Source organism: Meles meles, chromosome 1 (genome assembly GCF_922984935.1).
Source record: "Meles meles chromosome 1, mMelMel3.1 paternal haplotype, whole genome shotgun sequence".
Taxonomy (NCBI): domain Eukaryota; kingdom Metazoa; phylum Chordata; class Mammalia; order Carnivora; family Mustelidae; genus Meles; species Meles meles.
Window position 1 is genome coordinate 164,119,586 of NC_060066.1, and position 25,282 is coordinate 164,144,867.

The following is a 25,282-nucleotide window of genomic DNA, read 5'->3' on the forward strand; positions in this document are numbered from 1 at the left end:
TTTTTTTTTTTTTAGATTTTATTTATTTATTTGACAGAGAGAGATCACAAGTAGACAGAGAGGCAGGCAGAGAGAGAGAGAGGGAAGCAGGCTCCCTGCTGAGCAGAGAGCCCGATGTGGGACTCGATCCCAGGACCCTGAGATCATGACCTGAGCCGAAGGCAGCGGCTTAACCCACTGAGCCACCCAGGCGCCCCTGGTGAAGATTTTTAATACTTTGAAATAGTTGTTTAAAAGTTGAATGCACCTATTAGTTACATCAAGTTAAATACTTGGGATTTTTTTAAACCAATGATTTAGTCTGGATCACATGATTAATTTCCTTTTAAAAACCAACAGTTTGGTATCATAGTTCGCATCTGACATTCCTATTTTATTTTTACAAAGATATTCAATACTTTGATTGATAATTAAATATAATAGAGAAAATACTTCTTTCTTATCCTGGGGCTTAAAACAAGGTAAACATGATTTCTTACTCAAGAGGTACTTTCATAAAGTGAAACATCATCTGGGTTATTACTTTTAAGTCAAAACAAAAAAATCCTTAGATCTTCAATATGGCAAAGGTGGGTGAGAAACCTTATGGATCATTAGAATTCCAAAAATAAACAAATAAACACATTAAATTATAGTCTTACATGAAAAAAATAAAACCCATAGAAAACAAATAGGAACTGCTATCATCTATTATTTGAAAACTACAAAGTAACTGGGTCTGTAGCAGACGGGAGCCTGCACCAGTGATATTTAAACATATGCCTGGAAGACAAAGTAGAAAACGTGTTAACTAGGTCTTCAGTTGGTACGCTGGGTCTGCCATTAGGTATCTCAATTCAAAGAGGAAATACCAAGAATATGATCTGTATTATGCATTCTCAAATTAATTCTTAGGAAGACTCTGATTGGCCATATATGGGGATTAAAATTTTTTTCCTCAGCAAATTTGTTTTCAAGATTTTTATTTATTTGACAGACAGAACAAGCAGCAAACAGAGCAGCAGAGGCAGAGGGAGAAGCAGGCTCTCTGCTGAGCAGGGAGCCCGATGTGGGGCTCCATCCCAGGACCCAGGGATCATGTCCTAAGCCGAAAGCAGACACTTAACCGACTAAGCCACGCAGGTGTCCCTCTTCAGCAAACGTTTTAACCACAATAACCACAATGTTTTAACCATAGTAAGTGCTCATTTGTGAGCACTTGAGAAAAATCTTAGTAACCAGAATCCACATGAGTTCACTAAAAGTTTCTATAAATTCTTATGACTTCAGTTTTCTCTATAAAAGGAAAGAGTTGAGCTAATCTTTCCTCTTTTATTGAAAAAAAAAAGTTAAATTACAGTAAAAAAATTAACAAAATTTACCATCTTAACCATTTTTAAGAGTTTAGTAGCGCTAAGCATATGCACATTTTCGTACAACAGATCTCCAAAACTTTTCCATCTTGCAAAACTTAAACTCTATACTCATTGAAAAAAACTCTCCATTTCCCCCTCCCTCTAGCCCCTGAAAACAACTGGTCTACTTTTTGTTTGTATGACTTTGATTACTTTAGATACCTCATACAGTATTTGTCTTTAAATGATTGGCTTATTTCACTCAGTAAAATGTCCTCAAGTTTTATCTATATTGTTGTATGTGTCACACTTCCTTCCTTTTTAAGGCTGAATAATATTCCTTTGTACATATACACTACATTTTCTTTATGGATTCCTCCATCGATGGGCTTGCTTCTACCTCTCAGCTATTGTGAGATGTACATGGGTATATATCCAGAAGTAGGATTGCTGGGTTGTATGTCTCACTGTGGGTTTGACTTGCATTTCTTTAAGGCCTGATGATATTGAGCATCTTTTCATATACTGTTGGCCATTTGTGTATCTTCTTTGGAGAAATGTCTGTTTAAGTCTTCTGCCCACTTTTTAATTGGGCTAATCTTTAAGTGCTAAAATTCAATAGGCTTTATAAAATCAAATCTCTTTCATTTTGATAGGATTATTTTAGAGTGGTAGACCAAGCACATTTAAACTTTTAGCAAGGGGTGCCTGGGTGGCTCAGTGGGTTAAGCCTCTGCCTTCAGCTCAGGTCATGATCTCAGGGTTCTGGGATTGAGCCCCACATCAGGCTCCCTGCTCAGCAGGGAGCCTGCTTCCCCCTCCCCCTCTGCCTGCCTCTCTGCCTACTTGTGATCTCTCTCTCTCTCTCTCTGTCAAATAAATAAATAAAATCTTAAAAAAAAATTTAGACTTTTAGCAAGACATTTCATCAGGTGACCCATGATATCCTTATGTACCAAAGATGGAGGGCTAGATAATAATATCATTAGATAGATTTATAATTTACCAATGTGCTGGTACCCTAATAGGGTTAATCAGCAAATCAACCTTAAATTGTAGAAAACTAAGCTTGAGCAAACCTGCCTGTTTGACATTATCATCAACTATTCAATAATGACATATCTATCAAACTTGAAAATGACCCAAATCTAGGAAAGATATCTGACTATAGAAATAAAATTTTATTTTCATTTATTTAAGATTTTATTTCTTTGACAGACAGAGAGACAGAGGGAGAGGCAGACAGAGGGAGAGGGAGAGGCAGACTCCCCACCAAGCAGGAAGCCAAATGAGGGGCTTGATCCCAGGACCCTGAGATTATGACCAGAGCTGAAGGCAGATGCCGAACTGACTGAGTCACCCAGGCGCCCCTATACCAGAATGTTTTAGAGGCTCATACAAACAGGCTAAAACAATGACCCAAAACCAACAGTTGACACTTTACAAATAAATATTATAGCTGACAGTTAGGTGAAAGCTCTTGTTTAAAGAAGCCTGTGATTAAGCAAATCTACTAGATAATTTTTGATGTAACAAAACCAAGGAAAAAAAGAGAGGAAAAAAGGCTAGTAAATTTTAATGAAGACTTGAGGCTCAGTTGGACCCAGCAACACCACCATGAAAATTGCTCCAAAAATTGTTATATATGGTACTTTTAGCAAAAAAATACCCTTCATGGGCAATACTGAGTGATGATTGAAAACATCATGGTCTTCTACCTTTGCTGGTTTAAAAACACCAAAAAAGGTATCTTCTAAGAACAACATTTCTAAGGAAGGCTTCAAAAAAACAGGATAATAACAATGCAGTGCAAATTAATAAAATGAAATAGAATCAGTAAAAAAAAAACAAAAACAAAACAGGAAACACTCAGAGGAAAAGGAAGATGGGTAAAGAAAGGTTGGAAGAGCTACATGCTCTTTAGACCAAATTAAAAATTGAATGAAGGATGTGATAGGTACCTTTAAATGTAGATAATAAAGGATTATCAGAGGTTACAGACTGGATCTAGTACATTGTTCTAGACTTATCCTTATTAGGGTTTGTTGTTGTTTTTTTTAAATTCGAAGTCCTGGCGTACATTTTTTTTCTTTACAACTTAATTTAATTTAATATTTATTTATTAACATATGACATATTATTTGTCCCAGGGGTACAGGTTTGAATCCTCAGGCTCACATATTTCACAGCACTCACCATAGCACATACCCTCCCCCATGTCCATCACCCAGTCACCCGGTTCCTACCCCCCACCCCCAGCAACCCTCAGTTTGTTTTGTGAGATTAAGAGTCTTTTGTGGTTTGTCTCCCTCCCAATCTCATCTTGTTTCATTTTTTCTTTCCCTACCCTCCACAATCTCCACCCTCCCTCTCAAATTCCTCATATCAGAGAGATCATGTGATAATTGTCTTTCTCTGACTTATTTTGCTCAGCATAATACCCTGTAGTTCCATCCATGTCATTGCAAATGGCAAGATTTCATTTCTTTTGATGGCTGCATAGTATTCCACTGCATGCATGTATATATACATACATACATACACATACCACATCTTCTTTATCCTTTCATCTGTTGATGGACATGTAGGTACTTTCCATAGTTTGGCTATTGTGGACATTGCTGCTATAAACATTGGGGTGCATGTGCCCCTTCAGATCACTACACTACATTTATATCTTTAGGGTAAATACCCAGTAGTGTGATTGCTGGGTTGTAGGGTAGCTCTATTTTGAGGAACCTCCCTACTAATTTCCAGAGCTGCACCAGCTTGAATTTCCACCAAAAATGTAGAAGGGTTCTCCTTTCTCCATATCCTCGCCAACATCTGTCATTTTCTGACTTGTTAATTTTAGCCATTCTAACTGGTGTGAGGTGGTATATCATTGTGGTTTCGAATTTTATTTCCCTGATGCATGGTCAACATTTTTTCAAAATCAGGAGATTTCCCATATTGATTTTGGTTTCAGACTTAACAAATGCAAATGTTGGGCAGAGGGATCCATCCTATAACCTCTTCAGGGTGGTGAGATGTCCCTGTTTCTGAAGGTCTCTGGCAATGTTCAGACAGAGGCTGGATGATTTCAATGGTTCCCTTCAAAGTTCTCTGATTTTATAAACTGAGTTGACATACCTTATTTAGGCTCCTTTTGACTCTCTTGTGAAGCAAGCGGTTTAAAGCTAGAGATTAATATCTTCCCTATGTGTCTTAAGATCCAGTATCAGCCCTTTTCTACTCAGGTCTACGCTGAGGCTGACTTGTATGGACAGTATCAATGGGCATGCTTGATCTCTGGCTTCCAATTAGGTTCAGCCAATGGGAGACATTGGCAGGACAAGAAGAACTGCCCAAAGCAAGAAGAGTATGGTTGCCATGTTAGTTCCCAGGCTTCCCCCTTGCTGAGTTGCAGAGGACTGGCTAACCCTCTCTACCAAAGGCCACAGCCTATGGATGGACCTCTTTTCATTCTCAGCTCTGCTCTGTAAGCTAAAGTAACTAATCATTCCTTTGACCCTTCAAGCCTAGGATGGCAATGCCTCCTACTTCTGTTGGCCCTGGGTTCTTCACCTTGTTGGTTTCCCCTAACTCTGCCAATACCTTCATGAACAGTCTCTCTACAAAATTCTCCATGGTGTGTTTATTTGTGCCTTTTGTTTTCTGCCAGAACCGTGGCTGCTAGGAAGCCAATAGCAAAGATCATCGCGGTGTTACATGAGAATTCTGTCACCAAAGGGTTAAAGTGACAAGGAGCCCTTCCTATTGGCACGGTGTGGAGTCCCTGTCCAGTGTGGTGTCCCTGTCCAGTGTGGTGTCCCTGTCCGTGGAAAGAGTTAAGAGCTTCCCAAAGCTTATTGCTACAGCAGCTGACACCCTGGATAAGTGACTCAATATATTTTGAGAATGATAAAAAAATCTTTGAGAAAAAATTATTTTATGGTTAAAAATGTTTATGGAACATGACTTTGTTATAAGTTTTGGGTAACTATTGTTCTTTACTTTGTCAAAAATATATAGAGACTGGAGAATAAAGTACATCTTGAAAATCTCTGTAGCATAAAAATAACTCTTCCGGAAAACTTCAAACCGTACAAAGCCGTGCTCTATTCCTCCCTCCGTTCCCCCTCCCCACCATCCAATTCACTGTAATGTTCAATTTTGGTTTGAAGAAATGGCTGAAAGACAAATTGCCTTACAACAGGTCTTCTATGAAATATGGGAGAAGGCTGCTGACAGAGTGAGTTAAAAACTCTAGTGTTCGCAATCTGGAAAACATCTGCCTTGCCCCGAACTGTAAACCACCACATTGTAGAAAATGGTTTGTGACAAAGCAGAACTCAGGGCGGGTGTTTGTAAGGTTATGGGACAAGTCAGGGCTATTCAGGCACAGAACTGGGCGCTGTGCCCTTTGGCAAACTGTTGCAAGCCGACGACTTAAAAGGAAATATGAAAGTAATAGGCCAGGTATGAAAAGTGCCCTTGGAGCCAAATGACCCCCTACTTTTCTTATCGGTGCGCGCTCGGCGGAGAAGTTGGTTGAGGAGTCAAAACCATAGCACTGCTTAGAAGTTCTAGCTGTTTGGTAGAGGGAGAGACCCTTTATTGAGGTCTCTTGGGCATGCCAGGCTGGGTGGTGGAAGAAATGTGGCCTCTGGACTTAATCTAGAGTAAAATAAAGGGCCGAGGTTTGACTATGAAAGCACTAATACAATCAAGATTCCACCTCCCCATACATGTCAAGAGAGGAACAAATGGGGGACCTCTGTTAGTGGGGAAGAGAGAAAAAAGAGAAGTCATGTGGTAGAATACAGCTGAAGTAAAATGGCCAGATCCTGCAAAAACTGCTCCCTGAGAAACCGGCATTTTCCACAGTTCTGCCCCAGGGCTGTGTCGAAAAGCAATGATAAGGGCTACAGTGAAACTGTGAACCTGGGAGGTGTGCCTAGGTGCCAGTTGGAAAGAACATAGGCAAATGTTTCTTTTTCGACGTAGTTTCCACCCAACCCACAGTATTTGGCTTGGAAGGTGGCCACAGTGACTAGAGGTAAAGGCGTAGTGAATGAAGGTTTGCAGGCAGGCTCTCAGGGAAAATGGCCAACTCTGAGGGCTGGGGACCTGGGGCTGCCGGGAAGGGAGGAGAGCTGGATTTAACGGGAAATGGGTAGACGCCGTGAGCCTTGCGTGGAGCTGCTGGGGGAGCTAGTCCTCCCTGGGGCTGAGGCTGAGGTGAGCAAGTAGGATCTCTCAGCGTAGATGGCTGGGAGCTGCACCCCTGCATGTGTGGAGCTGCGAACAAGAAAATCAATGGACAGCATCCCAAAGATCTAGAGAATCCATAATGATCAAAGGAAAGAGGAAAACGAGAAAGGAATGTTTATTCCTCTGAATCATCTAGAATTTGTTCTTGAGGTAGTTGTGCTATGGTAGACAGAAGACTGGACCTGTAGTCCTATGGACCTGGTTTTAATGTTGGCTTTACGAAAAACAACATGGCCTCCACTTCTCCATCAGTAAAATGGAGAAGATTCCTTTATCCCGTGGTTATTATGAGGATTCATTCATTCAACACATTTTATTAGCATCAGCTAAGTCATAGGCCAGATGCTGGTGTTCAAGAACTGACAGCAGCCATCATGAAAATGCCAAGTGCATGACAGTGCACAGAAACGTTGGGAACCATAAAAGAGTGCTTAATATGATTCATATTTATTCCCTCTGACTGTCTCACCAGATTGTAAGTTACACGAGGGCAGGCTTTCATCTACCCTATTCACAAAGTCTGAGGCATAGTAGAAACTCAACACATACTGAGTTTCAGTGAATAACTAAATAAGTAACTAACCATTCTAATTGTTAGATGCCTCGGATAAGAAGGAAAAAGACAGGGACTGAAAAAGACAGGGAGAGGTCAGGGACAGGTCAGGTCTTGCCCAAACTATCTTTGGTTCTTTCCCCTCCTCCAAGCATTACCTGGCACAAGCATAGAGTCCTAGTGGAGCCAATTCCCAGAGTCCACAGCAGACATATTTGGTTGTGTTTAACTTTATGTTCTGTCTTAGAGTGAAAGTTTGCAGATAAAACAGTCTGTGGCAGGCCATTCCCAAATGCCTTTATTCTAGAAAGTACAACAAAGGCTCACATTCTGCATTTAATTAGGCCTATACTTCTTTTAGCCTTAACTTTGTTGAAACAAAAACAAAAGTTATCAGTAGGAAAATGAGAAACCACATGGAGATTTTGAAATCTCCTTAATTCTGACTTAACTAAAGAATGCAAGAACATTCCCATGAGACTCCATCCCATTTGCAAGGGAGAAGGAAAAGGACTCATTTTAAATACGCCCCACAAGCTGTAGGATAAAACGTTATTCTTAATATTTATCTCTCTACCTATCTGACACACAACTACTGGCTATAGGTTGGAATCCTTAGTTTAATTCTTATTAACCATGTGGCATTGGACAGGTTACTTAGTCTGAGTCTCAGTTTTCTCTTCTTGGGTAGAATAAAACCCAACTCACAGGGCTAGAAGGCTATTATAAATGACATAATGCATAAAAAAACTTTTAGTATGGTCTTTGATTCATTGTAAGCACTCAATAAGTGGCAATTGCTGTTTAATGTTATTGTTTTTCTATAGTTTAAACGGGATAATTCCTATCCAGTCTCAGGGTTCCTCCACCCTGGCATTGTTGGCATTTTGGGCTGGATAATTATTTGTATGGGTCATTCTGTGCATCTAGCTCGTTTAGCAGCATCTCTGGCCTCCACCCCCAGATGCCAGAAACAACTCACAATCCCCCTTCCCAGGAGTGATGACCGAAATATCTTGAGACACTGCCAAATGTTCCCTGGGAGACAAGTCTTCTGTCATTTGGGAAGCATTGCTATAGAACAATAAGCAGTGAGTGGTCCTAGAGAGAGGAGACCTGGTTTCTGTTAACTGATTTGTGATCTTGGGTAAGTCCTACCACTTCCCCGGGTCTTGGTCTTCTCATATGGTAAAAGAGGGTTGGAAATTCCTACTTTCTCTTTCAGAATTTTTCTAAGAATGAAAAGAGAAAGGAAATCAAATGCTTGCAGGAAGTGTTTGAAAAGTAGGATGCTATTATGACTAAGTTGCTAGAGGTGGTCTATCGAGGGGCAATTCCGAGACTTGCCCAGCAACAACAGCTGATGGCAACCTGCCTTCTTCTTTAATGCTCCCCCTCCCAACAGCTGCTCCTTGATCAACGTCAAGGATTCCCTGTGCCTTTAATGGATGTACTTGTGGCTTGGCTTGAAGAATTCCAGAGGAACTGTTTCCTTTCAACGTGAAATGCAAATGCTCTTTTTGATAAAAATTATTATTATAAGTGCTGGAAACTGCCTTGTCATCTCTAGATTGAGCATTCGTCTAAATTTATCTCTCACATGACGAGAACTAACCACTGGTCAGAATGTTAAGTTGTCCTCTGTGGACTGATATTCAGAAAGAAATAGTTTCAGGGCTTCTAACATCACTGTACTGATTAACACTATGATAATACAGAGTAATACGAGGGGAGATTTCCTCATCAGCAAGGGAACATATTTTGATGTCAAAGCATATTACGAGAATCTGTATCCTAGAATCCAGAGGTGCAGGCTATTGTCATTCTTTTACTAATTTCTGGGGAAAAAAACCTTTAAATGGGAGATAGCAGCGGGTCTGGGAAAAGAGCTGTGAGCTTTGAGTTTGGTCAGAGCTATATGTAGATAGGGGAGGTTCAAGCTCCAGTCTCATCATTTGTGTGATGTAGACCCCTCCTTTAGCCCTTCTGAACCTCGGTGGACTTTAATACCCACCTCACAGTGTGGATATGAGTTTTAAATGCACATGAGTATGTAAGCGTGGAGTTTTGTATGGGCACATGATAAGTGTTTTGTGAGATGTAGGTGATCTTTCTCTTTCTGTCCGCAGTCTGAAAGGCTGCTTAAGGATTTCTTTCATCCCTCAGACTGTGTATTTGGTCTGATGACTTCAGGAAGGTCACTGAAATGAAAACCATAGTTTTTAGGTGCAATTTAGAGTCCTGACTAAACTAATTATAATAAAGCTTGAATCAGCTTATCAACAAATCTTCCAGTTTATGAGCAAATTACCTCCCTACTTCTGCTGGGTATTAGTTGGAAATTAGGGGTCAGAAGACATCCCAAGGACAATTGCATGTACCCAGAGAGGAGCGAACAATGTATTTCTTCCCTAAAATAATTCATCTGGGCTCCTTAAGGACACACATCAGTATTCTGAGATAGCATGGTAGAGTAGCAGGAAGACGAGATTGGACTCAGACAGATATGCCATTTAGAAGTTGGGTGTAACACCAACAGCACAGGGTTAATAATACCCATCACAGCGTAAAGTCAACTATAAATGAAGCCTATGAAAACCCCAAGTACAACGCCTGACATGTGGAAGGTGCTCAGTCCGTGATGCTGTTTGTCTTTGACTCTCTTACAGATCTTTGTACCTCACTTGGTTTAGGAGAAGGGCTGGGCAGCCAAGTAAATGATTATAAATCTACATTTATTTTTATGCATTCCTATTAATGTTGAATATAGCATGTGGGAAAGTCATGAATAATTAAGGGCACACCGTTTAAAAAATACGGGATAATTTGCTTTGAAGTTTCCAATGGTGGCTCTGGGAGAGTTTTACTTCATAATTTGTTCTTTATGCTGCATATGAAGGCATTTTAAAGCCCAGCAACACAAAAAGGGTCTGGTCACCTCTTTCTCAAACTTGGCATGTTTGAGAACCCATAAAATCCATTTTGCAAGAGAAGACAATATAGTAACAGGTAACACATAAGAATGAAATCATAGAATAATAGTTTCCCACATTTTCATCACTAAGGTTTCTTTTTAACATTTTTATTGCTTCTTCCTATGGAACTCTTTAGTATGTTTTCGCTTCCTCTGTTCCATAACATGAACATGAAGTCGTGCTGACTTCTCTTGCATCACACACCCTGCACTGTGATTGTAATGTGAATCACACTGTATTTCTCTTTCAAACCCTCTGCTCCTCAGTGGGCTCTCAAACAATGTTTGCTAAACTGAGAGCAAACATTCCTCTATGTTGACTACATACTAATAGTAGATGCTCCTTATGTACTGACTATATTATTTGTCAAGCATTTACCACCTTCCAGACATCATACAGTTTTTTATTTTTAAAGAATTATTTATTTATTTATTTGACAGACAGAGGTCACAAGTAGACAGCGAGGCAGGCAGAGAGAGAGGAGGAAGCAGGCTCCCTGCGGAGCAGAGAGCCCGATGTGGGGCTCGATCCCAGGACCCTGGGACCATGACCTGAGCCGAAGGCAGAGACTTTAACCCACTGAGCCACTCAGGCGCCCCAGTTTTTTTTTTTTTCACAACCCATTTATTCTCCCGATAGGATGTTATGATTACGTCCATTTCCTGCTATTGCTTTTCCTGCAGTGACACTGGACTCTGAGCCGGGAGAACCCACAGGCGTCATATCTAAGAACGAGGACCAGGAGGGGCGCCTGGGTGGCTCAGTGGGTTAAAGCCTCTGCCTTCAGCTCAGGTCATGATCCCAGGGTCCTGGGATAGAGCCCTGCATTGGGCTCTCTGCTCAGCAGGGAGTCTGCTTCCTCCTCTCTCTCTCTCTGCCTTCCTCTCTGCCTACTTGTGATCTCTGTCTGTCAAATTAAAAAAAAAAAAAATACAAGTAGGACCAGGAAGAAGATTCAGTTCCCAGATAGTCCCAACTCCAGGTTTCACTCTAATTTTCCTTCTCTTTCTCCTACCCTGCCAAACACTTTTCTAGGAAATGGAACAAACTGATTCAAGAATTTCATTTTCTTCCCACACTTCTGCGACATGAGAAGATGACCCAAAGGACAGAGTTTCTCTACACATTGCCCTGAGTAATGTGTTACTCAGAATGGCTGATTAACGCCCATAGACTCATCCTACCTCGTGGGTGTTCTCAAGGACAACAGGAGAACAGTTCTCTTTTGGCTTCTGCCCATAATACCTGTTATACGAAAATGGGTGCACATGGACATGGACCCTGGAGGGTAATGTCTTTTTCTACATGGCTGATTGTGATGAGCTGGTTTCCTTGTGCCTCTTTCACCCACTAACTGCAATGGTTGTGGGAAGCAAGCAGTTTGCTCCCCGAGAATGTGAGCTGGTACCCTAAAAGGTGTTTTAACATAGACACGGCAAGGTTTATGCGCCTTAGAAACATAGTTTGAGATCTAACAAACATCACCACTCTCCTTGGCCCCCTTATCGCCTCTGCTAATCGCAGGGGGACAAGAGAGGCTCTTTTAAAGGTCACCGAATACGTAAAGGCATTTACCACATGCTGGGATGTCGCACAGGTCAGACTTGAAATTTTCATCCAACGTGAAGCACCAAGGAGCCTCCTTCTGATTCCCTGGATTGCGGCAGTAGGAATGGCCCCCATTCAGCTCCGGGAAACGGAGGGCGGTAAAGGTGTGTGTGTGCGGGTACTGGGAATTCCACGGCTGGCACTGGCGTCCTGATTTGGTCACACTGACTGTCCCCCGATAGTCCACACCTGTGCTGTTATAGCACTTGTGATCTGAGAAAGCAGAAGAGAAAGGCCCAGACTGTGAGAAAGAACCAGCAGTTGCTGAAGCTTCCAGCCAGCAGTTTCTGGAAGGGCTTGCAATTAACCTCATGGGCTAAGGCTTCCCTGCTGGTCAGGGGCCAGGCGGGCAGTCTCCTTGCTTGCTGGGCCGGGACAGCGGTCCTGCCTTGCAGTTACATTCCTGGGAGGATTTAAAGCTTATGGGTCAGGAATAAAACCAGTCCTCCACAAGTATTTTTAATATTGAACACAAAAAAAGTCAGAACTGGGGGCGGGACCCAGGGGGGCACAGGAGTAATTTCCTAGTGAATGGTTCAGGAAAGGTTCAAGCTAAACTCTTCTTTCCATTTTTGCTTGATGTCTTTAGACATGAATCATGGGATAAAGAAATCTAGTTCCCAGAAAATGTTTGCTAGGAGCAGTGCGTATGGGTTTCTAACAAGAGTTAGGGCCACTCAGTGCTGATGGACTGGCTCTTCTTGAGAAGCAAGTCCTCTTCCCAGGGGACCACAAGGCTATTTCTTGAAAGCATGGCAAAACTCCACTGAGTTGAAATAAATGAAAATATGGAGAGGTAATGATAAAATAAAGGTAATAATGAAGATACTGCTATTATTACATGCTAAGCATAGTTTTCAGCATTTTAGATGCATTAATTCATTTAACTAATAGCATAATATTAAATTACAAAAGGAAACTAAAAAAACTGCCAGTGAGTTTAATTCTAAGGGAATGGGAAGTTATAGAGGAACAGAGGTGAGAGGACAGTGGGTAGAGACAAGCCCCATGTATATGTATTTTAAATTGTGGTACAATATACATACCATAAAATTTGCCATTAGAGTATTTAGAACATTGAAAATATTGTGCAACCTTCACCATTCCAGGACACAGGTCTCATTCCAGAACACCTGTATCATCCCCAAAGAAATCTTATACTCATTCAGCAGTCACTCCCCAAGCCCCCCACCCCATCCCTGGCAACCACTAATCTGCTTTCTGTCTCTATAGATTTGTCTATTCTGGATGTTTCATAGAAATGGAATCATACAAGGATGTCTGGCTTCTTTTGCTATCATAATCCTTTCAAGTTTCAGGATTTTATTCCTTTTTAATGGGTGAGTCATATTTCATTATATAGATATACTACAATTTGTTTATCCATCTATCCGCTGATGGACACTTGGGTTATATTCACCTTTGGTGAAAGGTGTTCACCTGTGGTGAACACTGGCATACAAGTTTTTGTGTGAATACCTTTTTCAAATTCTTGTGGGTGTATACCCAGGTGCGGCATTGCTGGGTTGTATGGCAATTCTATTTAAGTCACTGAAGAACCAGCAGCCATATGTAAAATGACCATCTTCATGAAGCATCTTGAGGCCAGGGACCACGTCTAACCGGCTCACTGAGTGCTCCATCCCCCACACAGTATTCAGCCCATGGGAAGGTAATCTGCCTACCAAGAAGGTCCACTTTTCACTGTGCCACAGGGTTGTGGGCCCCCAGGCAGCACGGAAGGCCAGGAGTTACCACCTACTTTTATTGATAGGATCCGCCATGGGAATTCCTATCCGGATGCAGTTTGCGGCCTCCGGGCTCTCGGGCTGGGGGAGATCTTCACAGTTTGGCAGTTTCAGCCTCATCAGGATCATGGGATTTGATCTCGCAAAAATGTACTCTGTTTGACACAAGACGTTTTCCAGGATTTCACATTCATCGCGACACAAGTCCCGGGGCTTCGGGATGGACGCCGTCTCGTCGCAGTACGGGAAGGCGTAGTGGCACAGGGAAGGAATGGCAAACTGAGAGCACTTATCAGATAAGTGGCTGGAGGTGCCGATCATGGTGAAGGCAGCTGGAAAACAAACACAGTTATTAACTCCCAGGGGCCAGGGTTTATCTCCACCGGTTATCTAGTCAACAGATATCAGATATAAACACACAGGGGAAGGAATCCGCTGCACTCAAACAGACAAGGCCAAGAGGAGATTCAGTTCAGATGTCCAAGCGCTTACTTTCACTGGCTTGAAAAAAAATCATTTTGACTACAAAGTTAAAAAAACAGGATTAGGTTACATATGTACCATTTCCTAATAAAAAGAATTAATTAGGTTAAAGCACAATATATTTTTCATTTTTACTACAAAGCAACAGAACTTTGTGTTTCATCCGGTTCTTTTTATGAGTTTTATGAAGCTTCTAAAACATTCGACAGCTGCAGGGCAGAACTCGCTGTCTGTGGTGGACAAGCCTGATCCCAGGATTTAGTTCTGCGTCTTACCTCTGAGGTGGATGACTCTGGGTAACTTGTTTAATTTCTTTGTGCCTTTGATACTTCTATTTTGTCTTCTGAAAATGAGGCAATTCTCTTGGAAGTTCTTGAAAAGCTCAACTCAGTCATTCTGGGGTATGTAATAGTGGTCACTTAGCCTGACCTCTGCAGCTTGACATCCTGTACAGAAAGAGTACCTGTCTCCCTTTGCATTGACAAGGAGCTTGTACCTCACAAGATAGTCTGGCGGGGTTTGGTACACTGTTTCTCAATGGATGTTCCTCAGAATATTCATTCTGTAGAATATTCATAGTGTTTGAGAAACTAGGGTTCCAGAGCCAAACACGCCTGGGAAATGCCGGGTTAAACAAAATGAAGTGGCTTTCTTTAACAATAGTGTTTTCCAGTAAGCAGATGTCCATTGAAAATGTCTGAGAGGATTATTACACATGGGTGATGAAACATTTACTTCAGAGCTCCCATTTTTTTTTTTTTGTGAATACTTAGTAAAAATATGTTAAAATGTTCTTATATTAGGTTATAATGTGCCTTCCACAGCCCCTCCTCATCTGTCCTGCTTCTGTCCTCTGCTCACTGCACAGTCCTTCCTCCTGAAAGTTCTTTAGCAAGTGACAACTCCAGCTTTCTCTAGTCGCTTCTCCAGATTAAACAGCTCCCCTGGGCTCCTCTTAGTTCCTTCATAGTCCCCATGGAACTCCTTGCTGTTCTGTGTGCCTGCCTCAGGTTTGTTCAATCCTAAGGTTACCATAAACTACAAGGCACTTGGTTACGTTTGAATTTCAGGTAAACATTTGGAACATACTTATACTAAAAAATAATCCATTGTTTACTTGAAATTCAGAAGCAACTGGGTGTCCTGTGCTTTTATTTGCTAAGCCTGGCAACGTTATTAGAATCCCATAAAGGCAATTTTAATGGCTTGCAAGAATATATGGAAATGGTGCACAACTACACTAATGGATGAAACACAAGGCTGTTAAAACCACCGGAACCAGGTGTGTAAAATCGTACAAGGTAGCCTACACACTGCTTTGCTCATGCGTGCTAGAAAGGGCATCACTATTAGATTTCCACTAAAAAGATACTTCTGATTCAGAAAAATGAAGGGTAAAACAGAGAAGGCTAGAAGGCAAGAAGAGACTTATGATCATCTTGCCTTATCACTCACTTCACCAATGAAGAGAGAGATTTTTCATGAAGAGTCAGAGTTTTCCCTAAAGTCATAGTAATGGTGTCCAGAATTCTAGACTCTAAATTGATTTAGAGTTTACACGACTTCCAGTCTAGGCGATGCTGTCTCCGAACAGTAAGCTCAATGAGGGCAGAGGCATAAGCTGGCTTATTCACCAGACTGGCATATCCCGAGTGCCCCATCCAGTTCCTGGTGTGCCCAAAACACTAATAATCTTTATCAAGTGTCTGAATGAATGTGAGAGTTTTCAGAGCACCCTTTTCCTCTACGAGCAACAATCTTCCATAAAGTATTCTAGTGTTCCTTCCAGAACATGGAGATCATATCTCCTGCTTCTCTGTGGTCCTGTTCCTAACCCCTATGCCTAGCCCAATCCTTTGTCAAGAGAGGAGCTCAAGAAAACGTGTGGGGAGAAAAAGGGTTACGTAAGGTATCAATACAATTTCGCTGGTGTTACCTACCTGTGATCTGATTTTCTATTTCCCCTTGCATGTGCAAAGACTCCATATAGACAGTGCGGTTGCCAATAAATCTTGCACATGCAATCCCTCTGTAAGGCTGACAGAATCCATCTTCTTCGTACTCATCTCTAAAAACAGAGCACAGACATTTAGCTGGTGAGTTGGCTCTGACTGTGTGATACCCGAAACAGTCGCTAGGGGGAGAAGCTGAGCACAGGATACCCAAGGCTGGGCTAAGGAAGTCAGGCTTTTCTTCTGTTCCATCCATCACTTAAAACATCTGCTGGTCACGTTGGTCAAGCTTCCTTCACCCCCAGAAAATCATTCTGAAGCGCAAAATCATCCTTAAATAGGGGAGAAAGCACTTTTATTTTCGCAGCTGGTGGTGGGCTGGAAGATGATGTAGTTAAAAAAGTAAAGAGGAAACGAGTTGGGAATCTGGGCACATGTTCTACAATTTTTTGTTTTGTTTTGTTTTTTAAGCACAGATTTTTCTGCTTCATTTGCTACAAAGGCGTGGGCGCCTTATCCACAAGATGCACTCCAACTATGTGTCTACTGGGGGCTCCACGTGGTGAGGAGCTGGGTGCGGCTGGAAAGAAACCAGAGGGCAGTGCAGCTACGTGGCTCCTTGCTGCTTAAGACCCATTATCTCTACCCTGCAGAGAGATGTCCGGGCAGCCCCTGGACTGCACAATTTCAAATGAGTCACTAAATTCCAGGACATCTACAGAATGTGTCAATGAAAATCATGCTTTCATGATCCCCGAAAACTTTAAAGATAATCTTAAAAAATCTGTGGCCTCAAAAATTATAATTAAAAAAGTAGGGGGGGGGGCGCCTGGGTGGCTCAGTGGGTTAAAGCCTCTGCCTTCAGCTCAGGTCATGATCCCAGGGTCCTGGGATTGAGCCCCACATCGGGCTCCCTGCTCAGCGGGGAGCCTGCTTCCCCCTCTCTCTCTGCCTGCCTCTCTGCCTACTTGTGATTTCTGACTGTCGGATAGATAAATAAAATCTTTAAAAAAAAAAAAAAAAAGAAGGGGGAGTAGATTTTATTCTGAAGACAAGGGGATGCCAGATAGTGTGGTTAGTGTCAGTGTGGCAAATGGCTGGAGGTCGAAGGCTGGAGGGTGCCCAAGATGGGAGCTTCTGCTTGAAAGGATAAGGGTCATAACATCCCCCCGGAGAGTCTACCATAAGCACAAGACACCAGAGTACAGAATATCCAGCTGGTTCTCAAAAGTAGACCACAGCCAGACAAAAGGCCACCTGCCAGGCTTCTGGGCGGACTTCAGCCCGGTTCTTCCTCTTCTGTTAAGCTTGCTGGAATCTGTACATTGTGTGAATAAAAAGATCATTTTTTCCTCTTTGGTTTCTTCTAAGTTAAAGTATTTTAGAGCAGAAGTCAGGAGAAAAGTTGTCTTCCGGGGTTTAACATCTGCATGTCCTTAGCTAATCTTTCTGAGTCCTCTGAGCTATCATTTTCTTATCTGTAAGATGAAGATTATCACTGACCTCTATACCCTATAAGTGAAAGTCATCAGGACCCTATGAAATAATATAAACGTTCTTACAAAGTGCTACTCAGAGGTAACACATGCTTATTATTGAAGTATTTATGATCACCAAGAAGATGTTTATTTAAAGGACAATCATTTACTAAGCTCCTATTCTGTAAAATTGACTTGGAGTCAGTCTTATGGCCCTAGACTTCCCCCTTGGGGGTTCAGTGTGGAAGCTGAGAAAGCCCACTGTAACAGGAAACCAGGTGAAAAAAATCTGATAAAGCTGATCATTAAAAGACCAGTGTCCAGAGGCTCTCCACTCCCCATTCACTCCAACAGTCTTTTTGGAGGGGGAGATTGGGGAAAGTATCTTCACTTTCATTCCCAAAAATTCCCCCAAATTGCAAAGCTCTTAAAAACTTAACCTTTAAGGATACACACAAAGGAATCTGTCGCATACCTGACATGAAGACATTGAAATTTTAATGTCGTAAAATCCTGCAAGCACTCCATATGTTTACTTTCATAAATCCTAGAGTAATGTTGAAGCCTTTTTGGCTTAAATTTTACTTGGGTTGTAAAATTAACCCTACTTTTATTGGGTAACTAATACCGTAAACCTGTGGGGAGAAGTTTCTCGATGACCTAGCCTTGGATCTTGGAAACCAAAGTACTGAGACCAGAATGCACTTCTACACCACCCCCTTTCCCCGACTATTATAGATGATGCCCTTCTATCCCTAGGCATTAGCCGAGGCCTGGACTTTTAAGGTGTCGTTATGAAAACACTTCTTCCTCCCCCACATGAAACTCTCAAGGCCTCAGTTTATATCTCTTGGGAGGACAAAACCCTGGAATTACCCCCAGATATAAATCCCCAACCTACTGGGAGTTCCCATATTTTATGTGTGAGGCTTAGGCTAAACTTCTTACCACCTTTCCAGTTCAAGACTCTAAAAAGACTCTTTGAATACTTTTTTTTTTCCATAATAAAAAGGAATGCAGTTCCTTGGCTGCCTATTTCTTATCAAGGGCTTAGAGCTGCAGGTGTACTGAATTTTTGACTGTGTCCAGAATTCCTGATCTTCTGACCATTCTCTTGAGGATGGAGAGAAAAAGCAAAACAAAACAAAACAAAAAAACAGCGTGTAATGTCATCTGCGAGGGAGTAGTGCTCAGTCTTGGCTTCTGTGAAGAATCTTCTCAGAATGCTTTTGAAAATACCAATGCCTACGCCCCACCTCAGACCTATTAAATCATCCTCTCTGGGGATGCAGCCGGGCAGGCGTGTTTTTTAAAAAGCTCTCAGGTGATCTGAATGTGGTTGAGAGCCACAGCACTAGAAAAACAAACCTCTATTAAGTGTCTGCCACTCTCCATGCTGGGTACTATGCTAAGTGCTTTCTTCCAAGTAGCCCCTTCTGTAGTATTATTATTCTTATTTTACAGAGGGAGAGACTCAGGTTCGGAGAAATAAATGGCTCAAATTCACAAAGCCAGTTCATGGTGGAGCTAGGATTGAACCTTAAGGTTCAAGCTTAAGCCATTATGCCGTATTATCAGATCTATCATGACGTTCCTCTTTTCAGTATTACTTTTAATTAGCTCAGCCCAATTATAAATAAGAGACTTTCAAATGAACCTTTATTCTGTACCAGGAACTGTGAAGTTTCATTTACATATACCATTGATATTAAATCATTAAATCCTGACAACAATCTTACAAAAAAGGGGACGTGTAATCATTCCCATTTTACAGACAAGAAAACTGAGAGTCAGAACGAAGAACTTGTCTAGATTTACACAGCAAGTAGAGAAGCTAGATTTGACCCAAACTAGCCTTGTAACCATGGTATACAGCTTCCCTCCAAATGCTTTATGAAGGTTTTGGCACTGCTTATAAGGGCTTTCTGCTGTGAAGGTGCCTTGATGTCTCCGTGGTGGCAAAAAGATTTCCTTTGGAATATAGAGTCTCAGCCACCTTTCATGCTTTCCATTTTTCCGCCTGTCTTTTGGCTGGAGGTGAACCAATGCTCCTCCAACATTCATTAGCTCTAAGCTTTTCTCCAGCTCACGCTTCTTTCATCATTAATTTTGCTGAGCAAACTTAAAACCGCGGAGCACACGGCAGCAAAATTGGAAGGGCACTTGCAGTGAGCATGCTCAAGACTGTGTTCTTTCTACAGAGAAGAGGGTGCACTGTAAATGCGCAAATGGAATTTTGCACCAGCATGTGCCATGGACCTCACCGTGATGTTAAGAAGCAGGGATGCTTTGTGATGGGGATTCATGCTGTCTAACTCATAAAGTAATTTAGTTACCATGTTGTCAACCCCGATAGCCTTCCACCTCCAGGGTCTCCCCAAGGAGCTTATGAGGGATAGTCATACAGGGCTAACTAAGAGTGACCATGACCAACATGGTAGCAGTAGGGGCATCTACCCAGGATCCACTGGAGACCAACGAAAGGGAAATGCTGCCATTACAAGTCACAACCCAAGGGGGTTTTACAGTGACAGTGAAAATCAACAGCAACAAATTCCCGGGCCAACTTCTCCGGTTAGTTGACTAAAGCAGAGAACTCTGATGATGGAACAAGCACACTGCATGGTACAGGGCATGTGAACACTATCTAGTTTTGTAAGCAGGGAGAAGGAAAAGAGGAGAAAGGATGGGTGGGTGGAGTAGGAAAAGTGAAAAGATGGAGAATACCCCTAATGGATGCCCAAATGGGGTTGTGCCAATTTTGGACCATGAGAGGTCCACGACAGCTCTCCTCAGAGCTTCCAAGGAGGCTACCTCTCCAAAGGTTGTCTTCATTTAAGGGACACAAGAGATTAAACTCAACAGTTTTCTTGCATATGTGATTTAAAAAGAAACCCTGAAATACGACTGGGAAAACTGGCAAAATTCAAATAAAGTCTGTAAATTAGTTTATATCGGAGCCAAGATCAAGAGTCAGCCGCTTAGGGATGCCTGGGTGGCTCAGTTGGTTAAGTGGCTGCCTTCGGCTCAGGTCATGATCCCAGCGTCCTGGGATCGAGTCCCACATCGGGCTTCTTGCTGGGCAGGGAGCCTGCTTCGCCCTCTGCCTCTGCCTGCCACTCTGTCTGCCTGTGTTCTCTCTCTCTCTCTCTCTGACTAATAAATAAATAAAATCTTAAAAAAAAAAAAAAGAGTCAGCCGCTTAACCTGCTGAGCCACCCAGGCGCCCCAATAATTTCTTACTTTTGATCATCACACTATGTTTATGCAAGACAAGAACATTAGGAGGAATGGGATGAAGGACATATGGAAATTCTCTGTACTATTTTTGGAACTTTTCTTAAGTATAAAAATATGTCAAAATAAAAAGTAAAAAAACCCTCTTATAGGATGGGGGAGGGGTGGGAACCTTATTGTGCGTAGACAGAACTGGAGATGCTATGGGGTGAGGGGGTCAGGAAGATGACCTCATTTACTCTTTATAACAAACCTTATCCTAGGGCCTATCCAGGGCCTATCCCTGGGTGGCGGAATTCTCTTCACTAACAATGCACTTACTTGTTTGAGGCTTGACCTACTTCTAAATTCAAACACTTCCAGGAGAGATGACCTATTTGGTCAGGAAGCCTTAGTGTAGATTGATTTTTGCTAGCTGCTGCGGGCACTTTCATCTTTCCCGGAAGCTGTATGGCAACAAAGGTGGGGTCAACGGAGAGGTCTGTGCTGGAAGAAGAAGGCACTCTTCCTTGACTTGACAGTTAGATCTGGACCCAGCTTCGTGCCGGGATGACTGAGAAGGCAGACTGGGAATGGAGGGTGTGGGACTCACTAGTACTGGGGATCTCTGTCATCTCGTTCATCATTCATTTTGTCACAAAGTGATCTTTTCAAATACAGATCAGGTCATTTCCTGCCTAAAATTATAGTTTCCCACTCACTTCAGTTTCCTGACTGCAGCCTCCAAGACCCTTCATCATCCAGTCCCTGCCCAATTTTCCACCTTGCTCCTGCCAGTCACGCCTACACAAACCTGATCATACTAGCGACACGAATGACCTTGCTAGTCTCAAAACAGGGGAGGCAGTTCACGGTTCCTCTGGCTTGGCTTCCTCTCTTCCTAAGGCTTATAAAGCCTTCCACCCTCTTTTTCTCCTTGTGAATGCCTTCTTGTCTTCAAGTTCCAGATGCTAAGTCCTCCACGAAAGTTCATAACTGACCTCTCCCTAAGCCAGTGTCTTTATCACACGTCACACCCCTCCCGCACACCCACCCCATGTTCTGTTTGTCTTTTTAGTGTCCATCTCGCTGCCACTCTAAGGCAAGGACCTTGTCTGGTTCACCTTCCCACCTCAAGGCCCCTGTATAATGCATACCTCAGGAGCCCTGCTTAATGAAGGAAAGGGGGCTGTCAAGAACTGTCCCCCTCCAGATCTTCTAAAGTAGAAAAGAAGGTTCGCTGCCTGACGGGCCAACACCTGACACAGATGTCATAGATGTTGGGCTTTCCCAGGCTAGTCCACCAACATGTCTGAAGCACCTTCCACACCTCAAGCCACTCTCTTCCTCTTCAGACTCTGGGCCATGAAGCATCCTTGGTTAATTGCAAACCAAGAAGAAGGAAAAGAATTTAATTCTCATCAGCTATAACTACACACCCTCAGAGAAAGGGCGTCAGGACAAATACAGGTGGAGACATGGAAAGAGCTGGTCAGAATGAAGGAGAGAAGGTGAATGTCCTGGAGGGGAAGGTGTCTGGTATGTCAAGAATAGACTTTGCCTCAGGCCAGCAGTGGCCAAGAGATAATGGGTTAAATATGTGATCCCAAACTTATCTCACAAACTGTCCTCTACAGACCTGTCTATAAGTGGACATCAAAGAGAGTAATGCGTTAACATAGCTGACCTTTAGGGTCAGCTTTCAAAGTAAGCCAATCCAGACCGTCAACCCAGAGGGGCAATGACTCGCAGAAAAGGCCTCAATCTATCAGGCTGAGAACTCACCTAACTCTTAACATCCCTTCTCTCACTAGAACACTTCTGTGAGCTCACCGACGTGACTGTGTCAAGTATCATGAGCTATTTCCCACACCTGGACACTAACAATTGTTAACATTTATTTCCTTAGCAAAAGCATCCCTTGCTCTTTCTCACAGAAGTTATTTGCTTTAAATAATTAAATTTTAAGGGGCACCTGGGTAGCTTAGTTGGTCGAACATCTGACTCTTGGTTTGGGTTCAGGTCGTGGTCTCTGGGTCATGGGATCAAGCCCCGCATTGGGCTCCACACTCAGCGTGGAGACTGCTTGCCCCTCTGCCTGGGCTCCCCCTGCACTCTTTCCCTCTCTCTCTCACTCTAGAATAAGTAAATAAAATCTTCTAAAAAAATTAAATTTTAAAGTTTTTTTCTTGGCCATGAACCATTAAAACAAACAAATGAATAATGTTCTGTCATAGTTTCCAGAGCAACACATAATAGTTACTTGTGTCCAACTTAGAAATGGGAAGGTATTGGTTTTGCTTCATAACGATGTTTGGAAACACAAGGGTTGCATTTCACTCTGGAAAAGGAACAGAATTACCCAGGCTTGTATCTCACAAATGTGATTTGAGGGGAAATTATGCATGTAATATATTTTACTCCTATTTAAAGACACATCTGAAAGGACAGGACTGCCCTGGTACCTATTTTTAAGAATGTGAAGATCACTATTAAAAGAATGGGTGATTTTTGCCCTCTCTTATTTACTGAGGTTTTTGTGGTAGGTTAGCTTTGTACCTTCTATGAAGCCCTGGGGTGTTTTCACTTTTCCTTCTATGAAGGGCCCACTTTGCCCCTCACCTTAAGGCTGGAGCTGGGAATGCATAGGTGGGACTTGGAGACCCGTTGTGCACCCCCCCACCAAGTTCTCATTAGAAGATCTTTGGATGTTTTCTGGCAGTTCTCCAAGTATCAGGCATTCAAAAGACCCCTAAATTTGCCCACTGAGACTAAAAGGAATTTGGAAGAATATGAAATTCACACATACCAATCTGGTCAGATTTTCTACCACAAATGTTACTAAGATTTCTTTGACTAGTTTTTCACTTTCCTTTTATGCCTTTGGTCATGGATTGAAAAAAGAGGAGGTCTGTGGAAAGAGTGGTAAAGGGAATTTAGGGACTTCTTAGGAGGGTTTAGTTTCATATTGCTACTCAGAAGTGGGGTAAAGCCCAATCCCTAATTCCTGCTTTTCTGTTTCCGCTCAGCTTTGTTTCCCATTGCTTCTGTGAATGGCAGTTATGAAAGATTACCAGCCTCCCTAAAAACCAATGGTGAACTCAATGCTGCTCCCAAACCCCAATCCAAAATACAGTAATATAGAGGGGCCCATGTCAAGTCTAGAATCTTACACATTTAAAAAACTGTAGTAGAGGCAGAAATTCATGTTAAAATAAGGATTGATTTGTGATGTACCAAACGGGAATATAGTAATTAGACCAGCAATATCTGTTAGACAAGAGGTCTCTGGAAAAAATTTATGAAATCCAATGGGGTCTTCAAAAAGAAATGTGGAATAGCGGTGGGTTGGTGGGGGGAGGGGCTCATATTTTTGGAATTCAGATAGCAACAATATAATCTCTGCTCACTAGACTCTACACTCCTCTTCCTCTTCAACCAACGAGCTTGTTGAAGCCTTCAGCTGGGAATAAAAAGTCATCCAGTTAAGGCTGGGAAGGTTTCTGGAGAAGATGACAGCTTAAAAGAGGAATAATTCAACGAATCGTGGATTCAATGCAGTTGGCCTTGAACAACACAGGGGCTGGGGAGTTGAACCTTGTACAGTTGAAAATCTGTGAATAATCTTTGATTCCCTGAAAACTTAACTATTAGCCTACTGTTGACCACAAGCCTTACGGATAACATGAAGAGTTAATTAACATATTTTATAAGTTACAGATATCATATACTGTATTCTTACAATAAAGTAAGCTAGAGAAAACATTATTAAGAAAATCACGAGAAAATACATTTATAGTGTTGTACTGTATTTATTGAAAATAACCTGCCTAGAAGTGGGCCCCCAGTTCAAATCATTGTTGTTCAAGGGTCAGCTATGGTATGCTAGCCAAGGTAAGTGGAGTCAGAGGCAGAGTAAGGCTAAATGGGAGTAATGGGAGGAGGGAGTGGGATACGCCCAAGGGTTGGGTGTTAACCTGCAGAGTCTGGGCCAATAAAGAGGTTCACCATTCCATTATTTCTCTGTGCACTCAAATCTTGGATTTTTATCTTGGAAACAAAGGGACACCAGAAAGTGATGTGATTAGGGACAGTGTGGCAAATGGTGGGGCTGGAGGTCTAAGACTGCAGATTAGGGTCCAAGATGGTTGGTTCAGTTTGAAGGGGCCCAAGCCATAATCTCCCACAAGGACTTGCAATAAACCCAAGACACAAAGTACAGAACATTCAGCAGTTTCAATGGAAAGAGCTGTGCCTGTGTCAGAGGTGACAGAAAATGGTGTGAGACTGCTGGCAGAGCTGGTGGGATAGGGGACAGTGAACTCAGGCAGGCGCCATGCCTGTGGCTGTCCCCTGAGCCTACCCTCTCATGGAGTCATTCAGTTGCAATGGGACCTTGCAGGCCTCTGGTCCAACCCTTTCTAAAGGTGAAAGAACCAAGAGTGAGTGGTTGTGTGACTTGCTCGAGTTCACCAAGTAGTTAGATGGACAGAGTGAGTGTGGTGGAAAGAGAGGCCTTTGGAGACCCACAAAGTACCAGGTTCAATCTTAACAGCTGCTTCCTAGCTGCACGTGGCCCTGGGCTAGGTATGGAGTCTCTTGGAGCCTAGATGTAGGGAAGAGAATTGGGATCAAACTGCCACTTCTGCCTCTACTTGGTCTGCTCCCTAAACTGCCTC

General features: G+C 42.4%; 1 protein-coding gene across 2 annotated transcripts in view; it reads right to left on the bottom strand.

The window, feature by feature from the left end:
* Positions 1-25,282, bottom strand: part of ROR1 (receptor tyrosine kinase like orphan receptor 1) — a 416,227-nt gene that overhangs the window by 23,243 nt on the left and 367,702 nt on the right. For both annotated transcript variants that reach the window (XM_046019333.1, XM_046020034.1), the window contains exons 5-7: positions 15,898-16,025; positions 13,489-13,806; positions 11,694-11,939 (exon numbers count right to left, since the gene is read on the bottom strand). In XM_046019333.1, coding sequence (XP_045875289.1) covers positions 11,694-11,939; positions 13,489-13,806; positions 15,898-16,025 — 692 coding nt within the window. The remainder of the gene's footprint in view (positions 1-11,693; positions 11,940-13,488; positions 13,807-15,897; positions 16,026-25,282) is intronic.